This window comes from Thalassophryne amazonica, chromosome 7, assembly GCF_902500255.1.
Source record: "Thalassophryne amazonica chromosome 7, fThaAma1.1, whole genome shotgun sequence".
Classification (NCBI taxonomy): domain Eukaryota; kingdom Metazoa; phylum Chordata; class Actinopteri; order Batrachoidiformes; family Batrachoididae; genus Thalassophryne; species Thalassophryne amazonica.
This window is the reverse complement of record NC_047109.1, coordinates 97,021,369-97,035,911: the sequence shown is the minus strand read 5'-3', so window position 1 is coordinate 97,035,911 and position 14,543 is coordinate 97,021,369. Positions and strand designations below refer to the sequence as shown.

Genomic DNA, 14,543 nt, shown 5'->3' with positions numbered 1-14,543 from the left:
AAGCCACAAACGGAGGAACAAGGGAGACAATATTTCCTTCTATAAGTAAGTGGTTTTGGTTCTTCTTGTCACTTTGTCCGTGATATTTGGATGATAAACAGCTGTATATCTCCTGCCATACCTGTGTCGCCCAATGACACAGACCATTAACTCTTCACTTATGTCTAGTTGATATTTTCCACTGCTAGTCCAATGTCTAGTTAAAATACTTGTCGTTAGTGATTTAAATTGTTTGACGAGACTGGGGATTTTTTTTAATTTGCACCTTAAAATAATGAGATTATAATGACCTGCGCACTGTGCCGCTCACAGTCACACCCACACATAGAGATGTGTACCCACACCACTGACTTCATGAATGAAACTCGGTCAATAAAGGATAATTGTGTTTAAAAATATATATATATATATATATATATATATATATATATATATATATATATATAAATGTATTGTAATGGTTTTAGGAGCTGCGCTGAACAGCAGCTGCAGCAGGACGCCTCAGCTCAGCATCTTGAACAGCACAGATCTGTGTCACTTTCAACATTAATATTTGGGAATTAGGTCAGAGTAAGTTTAATACTTTCCTGACATAATTTAATTTAATTTTACTGGCTCAATATCCAGGTCAAAATGGCATTTTTTTAACACGTATTTTGCGAGCATTTTTCTGAGTGTGTCCAGTTGCGGATCTCCATTGAAAATGCATTAACATCCGGGTACTTCATCAATATTTTGCCCGGTTAGGAGGCGTCATGTCGCTGTTCATGAAGGGACGTTTTCGTTTCAAAGAAAAAAAATATTATATACAGATAACAGGGTTCTAGCTAGGATAAAAATTTTAGCGTAGTGATAATGTCGAGGGAGCGAAGTGACCGGCGGGGGGGTTTGGAAGGGGGGCAGCTTTTGAGAATTTATGCTAAAAATTGGCCATTCTAGGGGTACCCAAAGGGGAAAAGCCAGGTACGACAGCCCAAGTTCCTTCATCATGTCCAGAAGGCTGGGGAAGTTTGTTGAGTGGGCAGTCTCATTCTGGATTAGCCAGTACAGGGCCCTCAGTGAGGCAGCCAGAGTCTGTGGACATTTTTAAGTCAAGACTTAAAACCTATTTTTATTCGCTTTCTTATGAGTAGTTTTTATTTTGTTATGTTTTATTCTTTTACTTATGTTTTTAATTAGGTATTTGTTTTTTTTTTATTTGTTTTTTATTTATTTTAATTTTTTTATGTTGAACTGTTCTGTGTGAGGCACCTTGAGACGGCTTTTGTTGTAATTTGGCGCTTTATAAGCTGCTTAAATTGAAATTGAACAACATTTTATTGAGTCTTAAAGTAAATAAATATGAAATTGGTTACTGGATCCTTAAACTCTGGACATAATAAACTCTACATGGTGGATCCTTGATCTCTGGACATAAACAGAAATAAAATGTCAGTTTTTGTCAAAAGCATTTCCTTTCAGACATTATTATTGGCATGAATGTATTTCCATACCTATGAGCTGAGCTCTTGCAGATGTGCTGCAGGTCAGGTTTATAAAGAATGCAACACGTCTCATTTTGGGAGGAAAAAACGTTTTAGTCGATTGTAGTTTGTCTGTATTGCAACGTTTGTAAGAGGTGTCATTTTATTTAAAGCGGCGATTCGTTTTGAAGTTATTAATTCCGAGCGGACTCTGTCTCAGAGAGACAGTCAGAGAGCCGCGCAGCGTTTAAAGCTGTGACAAAACGGAGGCCGATTCTCGTTGCTCGACTGCAACAAGACCAGAGTCCCAGTTAGTGACTTTAATCCACACAAAAGTGACTCATGATTTTTTAATGGCTTTCAGAGGGGTTAAGAAGTGGACTTACTGCTTCTGAAGAGCAGTGAATCAAAGAGCCACGAGCCATTGAATCGAAAAATGAAAAATGAAAAAAAAAAAAAGAAAAGACACACACCTGTCTACATATAAGGTCCCACAGTTGAAAGTGTATGTCAGAGCACAAACCAAGAATGATCCCTTAATGGAAGAAGTTCAGATCCACCAGGATTCTTCTGGCCGCCCATCTAAACTGAGCGAATGTGGCAGAAGGCCCTTAGTCAGGGAGGTGACCAAGAACCCAATGGTCACTCTGTCAGAGCCCCAGCATTCCTCTGTGGAGAGAGGAGAACATTCCAGAAGGGCAACCATCTCTGCAGCAATCCACCAATCAGTCCTGTATGGTAGAGTGGCCAGACAGAAGCCACTCCTTAGTAAAAGGCACGTGGCAGCCCACCTGGAGTTTGCCAAAAGCCACCTGAAGGACTCTCAGACTATGAGAAACAAAATTCTCTGGTCTGATGAGACAAAAATCAAACTCTTTGGTGTGAATGCCAGGTGTCATGTTTGGAGGAAACCAGGCACCATCCCTACAGTGAAGTGTGGTGGTGGCAGCATCATGCTGTGGGGATGTTTTTCAGTGACAGGAACTAGGAGACTAGTCAGGATTGAGGGAAAGATGAATGCAGCAATGTACAGAGACATCCTGGATGAAAACCCGCTGCAGAGTGCTCTTGATCTCAGACTGGGGCGATGGTTCATCTTCAAGCAGGACATTGACCCTGAGCACACAGCCAAGATATCAAAGGAGTGTCCTCGAGTAGCCCAGCCAGAGCCCAGACCTGAATCTGATTGAACACCTCTGGAGAGATCTGAAAGCACCATCCAACCTGATGGCGCTTGAGAGGTGCTGCAAAGAGGAATGGGTAAAACTGCCCAAAGATAGGTGCGCCAAGTTTGTGGCATCATGTTCAAGAAGTCTTGAGGCTGTAATTGGTGCCAAAGGTGCATCAATAAAGCATTAAGCAAAGGTTGTGAATAATTATGTACAGTGAGGAAAACAAGTATTTGAACAGCCTGCGATTTTGCAAGTTCTCCTACTTAGAAATCATGGAGGGGTCTGAAATTTTCATCTTAAGTGCATGTCCACTGTGAGAGACATAATCTAAAAAAAAAAAAAAAAAAAAAAAAACCGGAAATCACAATGTATGATTTTTTTTTTTTATATATATAATTTATTTGTATGTCACTGCTGCAAATAAGTAATTGAACACCTGTGAAAATCAATGTGAATATTTGGTACAGTTGCCTTTGTTTGCAATTACAGAGGTCAAACGTTTCCTGTAGTTTTTCACCAGGTTTGCACACACTGCAGCAGGGATTTTGGTCCACTCCTCCATACAGATCTTCTCCAGATCTTTTAGGTTTGGAGTTTCAGCTCCCTCCAAAAATTTTCTATTGAGTTCAGGTCTGGAGACTGGCCAGGCCACTCCAGGACCTTGAAATGCATCCTTAGTTGCCCTGGCTGTGTGTTTGGGGTCACTGTCATGCTGAAAGACCCAGCCATGACCCATCTTCAATGCTCTTACTGAGGGAAGGAGGTTGTTTGCCAAAATCCCGCAATACATGACCCCATCCATCCTCCCTTCAATACGGTGCAGTTGTCCTGTCCTCTTTGCAGAAGCGCATCCTCAGAGTATGATATTTCCACCCCCATGCTTCACGGTTGGGATGGTTTTCGTGGGGTTGTTCTCATCCTCTAAACATGGTAAGTGGAGTTGATTCCAAAAAGCTCTATTCTGGTCTCATCTGACCACATGACCTTCTCCCATGCCTCCTCTGGATCATCCAGATGGTCCCTGGTGAACTTCAAACGGACCTGGACATGTGCTGGCTTGAGCAGGGGGACCTTGTTGCCCTGCAGGATTTTAAACCATGACAGCATTATGTGTTACTAATGTAATCTTTGTGACTGTGGTCCCAGCTCTCTTCAGGTCATTGACCAGGTCCTCCTGTGTAGTTATGAGCTTTCTCAGAATCATCCATACCCCACAAAGTGAGATCTTGCATGGAATCCCAGACCGAGGGAGATTGACAGTCGTCTTGTGTTTCTTCCACTTTCTAATAAATAATCATAACAGTTGTTGTCTTCTACCAAGCTGCTTGCCTGTTGTCCTGTAGTCCATCCCTGCCTTGTGCAGGTCTACAGTTTTGTCCCTGGTGTCCTTAGACAGCTCTTTGGTCTTGCTATGGTGGACAGGTTGGAGTGTGATTGATTGAGTGTGTGAACAGGTGTCTTTTATACAGGTAACAAGTTCAAACAGGTGCAAGTAATACAGGTAAAGAGTGCAGAATAAGAGGGCTTCTTAAAGAAAATTAACAGGTCTGTGTGAGCCAGAATTCTTGCTGGTTGGTAGGTGTTCAAATACTTATTTGCAGCAGTAACATACAAATAAATTATTAAAAAAAATCATGCATTGTGATTTCTGGATTTTTTTTTTTTTTTTTTTTTTTTTTTTTTTTTTAAGATTATGTCTCTCACAGTGGACATGCACCCAAGATGAAAATTTCAGACCCCTCCATGATTTCTAAGAGGGAGAACTTGCAAAATCGCAGGGTGTTCAAATCCTTATTTTCCTCACTGTGCGTGTGATTTCTTAGTTTTTTATTTTTGATAAATTTGCAAAAATAATTAAAAAATACTTTATTCATGTCATTATGGGGTGTCATGAGTAGAATTTTTATGGGGCAAAAATGAATTTACTCCATTCTGGATTAAGGCCGTTGCATAACAAAATGTGGAAAAAGTGGAACGCTGTGAATACTTTCCGGACGCACCGAAAGTAAACTTTGTAATTAATTTGCAGCTCTGTTCTTAAGGCTAGCAGCAATTTGCCTGCATTCCATTCAACAGCGTGCCGGGATATTTATTTAGAGTGATGTAAGCACTATGAGAAACACTTGGAAAAACAAGTACTAACAAGTACTTTGTTTTGGCAGTCTCTGTAGTGGATTGTTTTTGATTGGTGTATGCTTACAGACTTCACAGAAGTGCACAAATTAATACACATGACCTCTAAAAGACAAAATCTAAGTTGTTATGAATTCTTTGCAACTTGTCCTTTGATCCCTAAATTGGAATCCACAAACTGCTATGAAACCAATGTGGAGCCAAAAGATAGATTCTATCTGTAACTATTCAATGAATTCCAATCTAAGTTAGGTTTCTTTAGAAAAGGTTTGATCACTGCAGATTTAAAACATGTAGGAGCAGAACCCAGTGTTAGTGGCAGGTTAATAATATTCAGCAGTTTGTGTATGTTTTTTTTTTTTCTTCCACACTTCCTTCACACATCCACCTCCACCTTCTACCTTTTCTCTTTGCCTGTACAGTACTTAATTTTCCTCCATTTTTTGTGTGTGTGTTCATCTTTTCTGTTCAATCCAACCCACCTCAACATTTGTTCCTGTACTTTTTTAGCTATTTATTTTTACTTTATTTCTTCTAGCCCTGAAATCATGATGGGATGATTGTAATTTGTGTACAGGAGCCATTAGAAGAACGATTTGTTGGTACAGCGGGTCTTTTGCTTTTTGAAGGCTTCTCCTTTTAGAAGATAAATGACTTCTTATCATGTTACAGCCTGCATTTATTCCAGGTGTCAAACACCAAATTTCCTGCTTTCTGTTCACATTAAATGGTACACGTTTATCATTCAGGGTGTGATCGATTTTTTTTTTTTTTTTTGTGTGTGTGTGTGTGTTTATACAGACAAGTATATATGAATAACGATGTTATGACGTGAACAGTGGGAGTAATGACTTTTTGTAAGTCATTCAGTCTCGGGGTTAGGGAAGCACTGATATTGGCTCATTGCTGAATGAGTAAAATTGATGACACGATAGCTGTAAACTTTTCAGAGCTCAGGGAGGATTACACCCTGTTCTCTTATCAAATCAAAATTCCCGTTTTACAGTTGTATGCAAAAGTTTGGGCACCCCTGATCATTTTCAGGATTTTTCTTTATAAATCATTGGTTGTCTGGATCAGAGATTTCAGTTAAAAATATCATATAGCAGACAAACACACTGAAATTTGAGAAGTAAAATGAAGTTTCTAGTATTTACAGAAAATGTGCAATAATTACTCATCACTTATCTTCAACCGCTTTTCCGGGTTCTGGTTGCGGGGCAACACCTCCAGCAGGGGACCCCAGACTTCCCTTTCCTGTGCCACATTGACCACTTCTGACTGGGGGATCCCGAGGCATTCCCAGGCCAGTGTGGAGATATAATCTCGCCACCTAGTCCTGGGTCTTACCCGGGGTCTCATCTCAGATGGACGTGCCTGGCTCCTTTCAACGCAAAGGAGCAGCGACTCTACTCCGAGCTCCCTGTGGATGATCGAACGTCTCACCCTATCTCTAAGGGAAACGCCAGCCACCCTCCTGAGGAAGCCCATTTTGGCTGCTTGTACCCACAATATAGTTCTTTCCATCATGACCCAACCCTCATGACCATAGGTGAGAGTAGGAACGAAGGTTGACCAGTAGATCGAGAGCTTTGCCTTTTGGCTCAGCTCCCTTTTCATCACAACAGTACGGCAGAGCGAATGCAATACCGCCCCTGCTGTGCCGATTCTCTGGCCAATCTCACACTCCATCATCCCCTCACTCGTGAACAAGACCCAGAGGTACTTGAACTCCTTCACTTGGGGCAAGGCCGTATTCCCTACCCAGAGTAGACAATCCATCAGTTTCCTGCTGAGAACCATGGCCTCAGATTTAGAGGTGCTGATCCTCATCCCAGCTGCTTCACACTTGGCTGTGAACCGATCCAGTGAGTGTTGGAGGTCACAGGCTGATGAAGCCAACAGGACCACATCATCTGCAAAAAGCAGTGATGGTTACTCTCCAGGAACCATCACCTTATCGTGGTGGAGAGGTTTGTGTGCCGCTATGAACCTGAGAGCTGTGTTGTCTGGAACCTTTGTGCTCCTGGCAGGGTCTCCCATGGCAAATTGGTCTCAGGCGAGAGGCCAGACTAAGAATGGTTCACAAGACACCATGATAGAACAAGGTAGAGGAAATGTGACCCGGTCCGGAGGAAGCCCGGGGCCCTCATCTGGAGCCAGGCCTGGATGTAGGGCCCGTCAGCAAGCGCCTAGTGGCTGGGTTTACCACAGAGCCCAGTGGGGCACAGCCCGAAAAGGCAACGTGGACCTTCCATCTACACCCTGTGGGGTCAACACCGGTGTCGGGTGCACTGTCCCTTGGGTGACAGTGAAAGTCGAGGGCCTTGACAGACCAGACCCTGGCGGCAGGGGTTTGCTCTGGGGGTGTGGAACATCACCTCACTGTGGGGGAAGGAGCCGGAGCTTGTGCGGGAGGTGGAGCGATACCAGTTAGATTTGGTGGGCCTCGCCTCCACGCACAGCCTCTGCTCTGGAACCACTCTCCTTGATAGGGTTGTGCAATAATTATTTAAACAAAATTAGGCAGGTGCATAAATTTGGGCACCCTTGTCATTTTATTGATTTGAATATATTTAGCACTAATTATTGGAACACAAAACTGGTTTGGTAAGCTCATTGACCCTTGGCCTCCTTACACAGGTGAATCCAATCATGAGAAAGGGTATTTAAGGTGACCATTTGCAAATGTTTGCCCTCTTTGCATCTCTTCTAATAAGTGGCAACATGGGAGCCTCAAAACAACTCTCAAATGATTTGAAAACAAAGATTATTCAACTTCATGGTTTAGGGGAAGGATACAAAAAGCTATCTTAGATTTCAGCTGTCAGTTTCCACTGTGAGGAACATAGTGAAGAAATGGAAGACCGCAGGCACAGTATTAGTTAAGGCTTGAAGTGGCAGGCCAAGAAAAATCTCTGGTAAGCTGAAGTGAAGGATGGTGAGAACAGTCATAGTCAACCCACGGACCTGCTCCAAAGACCTACAGCATGATCTTACAGCAGATAGTGTCTTTGTGCATTGTTCAACTATACAGCTCACTTTGCACAAAGAGATGCTGTATGATGCTGTAATTCAGAGGAAGCCTTTTCTGCGTACACGCCACAAACAGAGTCACTTGAGGTATGCTAAAGCACATTTGGACAAGCTAGCTTCATTTTGGAATAAGGTGCTGTGGACTGATGAAACTAAAATTGAGTTATTTGGACATAACAAGGGGTGGTATGCATGGGTGAAAAAGAACACAATTTTCCAAGAAAAACACTTGCTACCTACAATAAAATTTGGAGGTGGTTCCATCATGCTGTGTGGCCATTGCAGGTACTGGGAATCTTGTTAAAGTTGAGGGTCACATGGATTCCAGTCAATATCAGCAGATTCTTGAGAACAATATTTAAGAATCGGTGACAAAGTTGAATTTGCACCAGGGCTGGATCATTCAACAAGACAATTGCCCTAAACACTACTCAAAATCTACTAAGGCATTCATGCAGAGGAACAAGTACAATGTTCTGGAATGGCCATCTCAGTCCCCAGACCTGAATATTATTGAAAATCTGTGGTGTGATTTTAAGCGGGCTGTCCATGCTCGGAAACCAACAAACCTGAGATGTTTTTTTTTTTTAAAGAAGAATGGTTCAAAATACCTTCACCCAGAATCCAGACTCTCATTGGAAGCTATAGGAAAGCGTTTAGAGGCTGTTATTTCTGCAAAAGAAGGATCTACTAAATATTGATTTTTTTTTTTTTTCTCCTCTGTTGGGGTGCCCAAATTTATGCACCTTCCTAATTTTGTTTAAAGAATTATTGCACACTGTCTGTAAATTCTATAAACTTCATTTCACTTCTCAAATATCACTGTGTTTGTCTACTATATGATATATTTTGCTGAAATTGCTGATCCAGACAACCAATGATTTATAAAGGAAGATCATGCAAATCATCAGGGATGCCAACACTTTTGCATAAAACTGTATGTCTCTGACACATGCATGTGTCACACATTTGTTTTTGCCTCTGTGTGGGACAGAGAGGAGAAAAGAACAGGCATGTATAGTGATGGTGCATTTGTCCTGTTTCCTTTAGAGTCATGTGAAGTGAACATGAGGAGGTTGAAGGGCTTTTTGCTTTACATCAAGAAGCTGAGGCCGGCCTCCGACTGTGAGATGAAGATTAACTCTGTGACCCAGGAGAAGATCACAGTTCCGTCAGACCGGATTACTTGGCTTACTTTCAAGGACTGTTTTCCTGAAGATGTTCAAGTCATCGCCAGGAGGGTTATAGGTGAATCCAGATTTGCATCTTTCTTCTCATCTCTGTAGGGTGTCCGTGGTCCTGGAAAATGTTTTTGACAAAATAAACACACATCCATCCATCCTGGGATTAATGTTCATGTATAATATAGAAACACGAGTAATCCGTTTCTCAAAGGTCTTCCTTCCTGGTCAGTGTATTTTTTATGTTAAGTCAAGGATAGTTTACTACACATCCTAATTTCTTCTAGATTTGTGTGTGTTTAAAATTAAATGCTTTCATGATCAAACAAATAATGTCATAAAAACAAACCCAAGTAACACAAAATACAGTTTTAAATGAAAGTTACTTATTTTTTCTTATTTATTAATTGGCATTTTTATTCATTCCATAATAATAAGTTAACATTTTGAGGTATGTAATTTACATATTAGAGTAAGTGTCCCCATCTCCATGTGTGTATGTCCATTTTTGTATTATAGCCACTAAAATGTTCCACACGTACACTGATATTTCTGAAAATGGGGATTTCACACCTTTGTTTTTTTTGTTAGTTTGTTTTAAATCCCGTCCACAGAAGCAGTGTTTTAAAAATATCTCGGTCAACATGAAAACATAAAACTCTTTGTCAAATCCATTTCAAAGCACCAGATGGTGATCTAACCCTCACTGAAAAAGCCTGAAAAAACACAAGAACACTCTTATACAGTGTCTATACGTAGTGTAGCGGAAAGATGTGTTTTTGGATATGTTGATATTATCACTTGTGGATACTTTTACCTCGAATAATGGGGGCACCACCTATGACTGAATGATATTATAACAAGGTTATAATATCAATGATTTTATGGTCAGTCAATAGGAAATATTAAATCAATCTCTGATATTCCGGTCGGAAGTTCGACAGGTCAAGGTCTGACTTCTCTGTAAAACCATACAATCACAGACACTTTATACGTTTAAACATTTATTTAACTCAGTCAGGGGTTGAATAACAGGACATATCACAGTAATGCAATTTTATGATGACGAAGTTCAGTGAACAATTATTATATGACGTTTATGTAATATGGTTTAGTTGCGGGATTTTAAGAATACGTAAATTACGTCCTAGTCAGCAGGAAATTTATTTTGGCATTTATTAATGTAAGATATTGTTGATGACAGGGAACAGAATTAAATAAAACCACTCCGCTTAGATTCTGACAGAAAGCCCAGGTCTTACTTGATGCGCAGTGCAGGTAGTCTCTGTGAGGTCAGATGCTGGGAGCGGTCTCATCTCCATTCAATGAATCATTCATCTGCACAGCTGACTTGGAGGACCTGGACAAGGGACTCGTCCGGTCACCATGCCCGGTTTTGTTGGTTACCAGGGGCGATTTATGTTGTTCCACTGTGACTTTTGATGGCATTTCGAATCGCTGTGCTGACCTGGATGTATATATCTCTGCAGCGCTTGCCGTCTGGGATTGTCAGAATAAAGGTTTGAGTGTCTTTATTTTCTATTCACCAAAAACAAAAATTCATCTTTCAAATCCTGGTCAAACCAAAACTCGATACAAAAATAGTTGTATCTTCCACGTACTGGAAGAGGTTGGTTTTTTGGATTTCATCATAAAACATGAAATCTGCCAATCTGAGATTGATTTTGACCAGAAAAACTGTAGTTATCTCCAAGTTGATAGCAATTCTTCTGTGATATGAACTTACTGGAATTTTGCTGTGAAGACAAGGTTCTGGGACTTTGGAGAAAAGTATGTCTTTCTGATAAGGTAATTTTCACAATATTGTAGAGCATTTAGTCCCAAAGAGGTCAAAAATTGATGTCTTTAATTTGCTGTTTTTAGTAATTACTGTAGTTTATATATCTAACCTTTATGGTTGCAGACACTTTTTAAATTTTGGCTGTAACTTTATTTTCTCTCAAGTTCTGGTCTTTCAAAATATACATATCCAAAAGGTTAAAAATACAAGAAAATTACCACTGTCAGTAATAGCCATATTTCCAAGTTAAAATAAGTTCAAGTTTCTTAGTAAAACTTACCTAGATTATTTATATAATTTACTGGATGACTAATGTTGATGTAGAAGCTGAAATTTCCACTAAAAATTTGAGTCTTAGTGAAATATTCTCCTCTGATGCCAAAATTTTCTACCCATAAGAGACAAATATGAGAGCTAAATGTTAGTCTTTTGTATGAATAACAACAAATTATGTTTTTATTATAAGTATTAATCCATAGTTTCAAGAAAATATTAATACATGGCCCAAAGTGATAACTCTTGTACTGTATTCCAGCAATTTGTGCATCTTTTGTTGGAGTTCGGATAATTATATTAAGTCAATAGGCTGCAAAAAATTAAAACAATGTCAAGACTGTCAGAAATAGTTCAAAAGTATATAATGTCACAAGTATCTTGATATATTACAGAAATAAATCAATAAAATCAGGAAAGATTAATGATACAGGATACTTTAAGATTTGTAACAAATGGTTTCGGAGTGGACAACATATTTTAGACATTCCTTGTGGGTCTTATTCAAAATTAACAGCTGTCGTGGTTCGTCTTTAGTCTTCTCGGGATGTCGTCTTTTAGATAACACAAACTAATTGCAAGTGATATGCTAGAAAAGGACACAACACTTTAGAATAATTCAGCCTTAAGCAAGATAAAATGCACAGAGTTGTTAAGTTTATTTAAGCCTTCGACACAGAGCTTAGACAAACTGAGTCCTCTAGAGAGACTGAATATGTGACAACCGCGCTCATCTATTTATTGGAGACCCGCGGGCATCGCTCCTCCTTTGACTTTTTTATTTATTTCATTCCCAAGACATGGTTTTCTATTGGAAGCGTCCTCTAGTGAACCCTAAGCAGGTGTTAGGCCATTATTTCAATGTGACAAACGCTCCCATTAAAACGTGAAGGATTTACAACTGATTTTTTTAAAAGACCTTCAGCCACAGGTGCAGCTGGCCTGAGGCCCCCCGCACGTGGCCTCAGCCACAGGTGCAGCTGGCCCGAGGCCCCTGCACGTGGCCTGCGGGAAAGCACCTAAAAGGCCTTGGAAAGCCCCTGACAGACCGGATGACTAATAGAGCCCTTTTTTTGGGTTGAACACCTGCTAGTTCAGCCAGAGGACATACAGTTCAGATCAGGACACTTGATAGTTCATCACAGTTCAAATAAGGACCTAAAAATTCTTCTACAGTCCCTCCTCTGGGACTCGAAAGAGTCCCATTACATCAGCTATACTCTTGGGTTGTTTACTGACAAGACATCCTCATTTATGCATTGCAATAAAAAAGAAAAACACATCACTCGAATTACTGATAACTCTGGTGCGGATATGAATATCAGTGATACTTCACACGGTAAATATATTGAAGTGCAGGTGAACCTACATACTAAGGCACAAGGTGATCAATTAGCTGGATTATATCAACGCAAGGTGACATTCAAACATTGAGTTTTGGTGTAATTCAAGGCACTTAAAATGGCCACATAAAACAAGTTACAGCAACCTCTTAATCATGGCAAAGTAAAGGCTTTACATGGACATCAGTGCAACCAATCATCTTCTGGCATCTATTGTCTCACTCAACCAGAGGCTCCAACCCATTATACTTGGTTCTTCATATTATTTGTTTAAGCGTCCACACATTTATTACTTAAATGCATCAAATAACCCCTACGTTACCACTATTTAGTCAACCAATCAAGAAACTATTCTAAGGTTAGCGCAGCTATATCTAGTTAAATGATAAACACAATAAATGGTTTCCCTTCATGTCCGTCCTTAAGTCATTTGCCTTAGTCAATCATATAATGGTTTTCATTATAGGCCATTTCTCAACATTTTCCACTTTGTTTTTCTTCTTTTTCAGCTTGTTTTCTACTGCCCTGTTTGGCCAGACGCCAAATTTAGGCGATGCATGTCTCTTGAGGCATGCTATAATTTAAGAAAAAGGGGTCCCTATGGTGCATCTCTACTACTAAATCTCCAAACACGCCGTGTAAGGGTCCCCTTTTTATAACTTTGCAATGTGATATCTATGTGTATGCATTTAGCTTTATCTGTGTTACGCAGATGATGGTAAGGACAGACATTTACCCAACCTTCGTTACTAACATATATCCTTCTTTGTTTTTATTTACACTTAGATTTCTGAAACCAGTCCGCAATTCAAACTCAAGAACCAAGATCATCGTCCATTTTCAGTGCCATTACGTCAGTCCGCGCTCCTCAGCATTTACTCAGCGTCTGAAGTTTTGGGGAGAAGTTGGGGAATATGGGGAGGTTGGCCTTTCAGGGGTAGTGGGGGAAGGATCAGGAATTCTGGCTTTCAGACAGTTGCGCAGTTCTCTGATGGATCTTTCCAGCTCCTTGTGCTGCTTGGCCAAGCTGTACAGGGCCCCCAGAGAATTCTTGCCCACATTCAGGGTGGTGGTGGCCAGCCCTAGCTGTTCCCTCTCCATATGCTCCATCATGCTGGCTAGCATGTCCATACTAGACTGAAGACCACACAGTTGAGTATGGAGGCCCTCCTGAGCACAAGAGATGTTGGCATTGTCACGGTGTATCCTTAACAGGTATGCAGCTGTCTGACTCAGTTGTGGCATGAGTTCCTCAAATAGTCCATGGGGAATGTGATTTGTGAGGGGCAGGAGCTGCTCCAAGGTTTTTGGAACAGACTCTTGTGGCAGACAAAGCTCTCGAACCAAGATTGTCATGTCCTGTGGGGTGACCATGACCAGATTAAGGTTGTGCAGTCCAGGGGACAGGAAGTACAAGGGGGAAGGCATTTCGTGTGTGGGGGGAGTATTGTTGATGTCGCTCAGGCAAGTGGTTGGGACACTCTGGACATTTAGTAGCCTGTACAAAGCTCCCCTCTGTCCTGGTCGGTGAGTTCGGCTAAGGTCCACCCTGCTGATCCTTCTCCAGAGGTACTGGACTGATCGGAATATCTCTCCTACCTTGGGGGTGGAAAGCTGGGGACAGGTCCTAGCAGTGAATTGGGTCTAGGATGCACTCGGGCGGTTGCTGCATATGGCCGACCTTGGCTGTCTCCCCTGGAGGGTATCGTTGCCACTGGCACATGTGACTGTCTCCATGGCATCTGCGGAAGGGGTGTGTTCCTGAGTCCAAAGGGTCCTTCAGGTGATGGTGGAGTCCTCGGGCCGACTCTTGCTGCAGGCAGATTCTGTGAAGCCGTCATCGCCAGGTGCTGGAACGATGAAGATCCTTCTGTTGCCAACTGGTTTAGCTGCTGGATGGATGGCGGCTGTGGCGACCAATCATGGCTCGACCGTCCCTCCTGTATATCCTCTTCTCCAAACAGTTCTGAGAGTCCAGTCAGACTTGATAGAGGCAGATCAGGCATAGGTCCCTGATCAGGGGAGTCTGGTCTCTCAGCCATACTCCTGTGTCCTAGTAATATACATATACGTTCATTATTACAGCTCCATGTCATTCTTTCAGATATTGTCTATCCTATCCCTCATTTTTGTGGGTGCAT

The 14,543-nt window shown here is 41.3% G+C and overlaps 1 protein-coding gene across 3 annotated transcripts in view; it reads left to right on the top strand.

Moving 5' to 3' along the window:
• The window catches only part of LOC117514628 (CUB domain-containing protein 1-like), a 39,415-nt gene that overhangs the window by 6,040 nt on the left and 18,832 nt on the right, over window positions 1–14,543 (top strand). For 2 of the 3 annotated variants that reach the window (XM_034175181.1, XM_034175180.1), the window contains exon 2: window positions 8,855–9,052. The exons of the other annotated variant lie outside the window; for it this stretch is intronic. In XM_034175181.1, coding sequence (XP_034031072.1) covers window positions 8,855–9,052 — 198 coding nt within the window. The remainder of the gene's footprint in view (window positions 1–8,854; window positions 9,053–14,543) is intronic. 3 annotated transcript variants of the gene reach the window in all.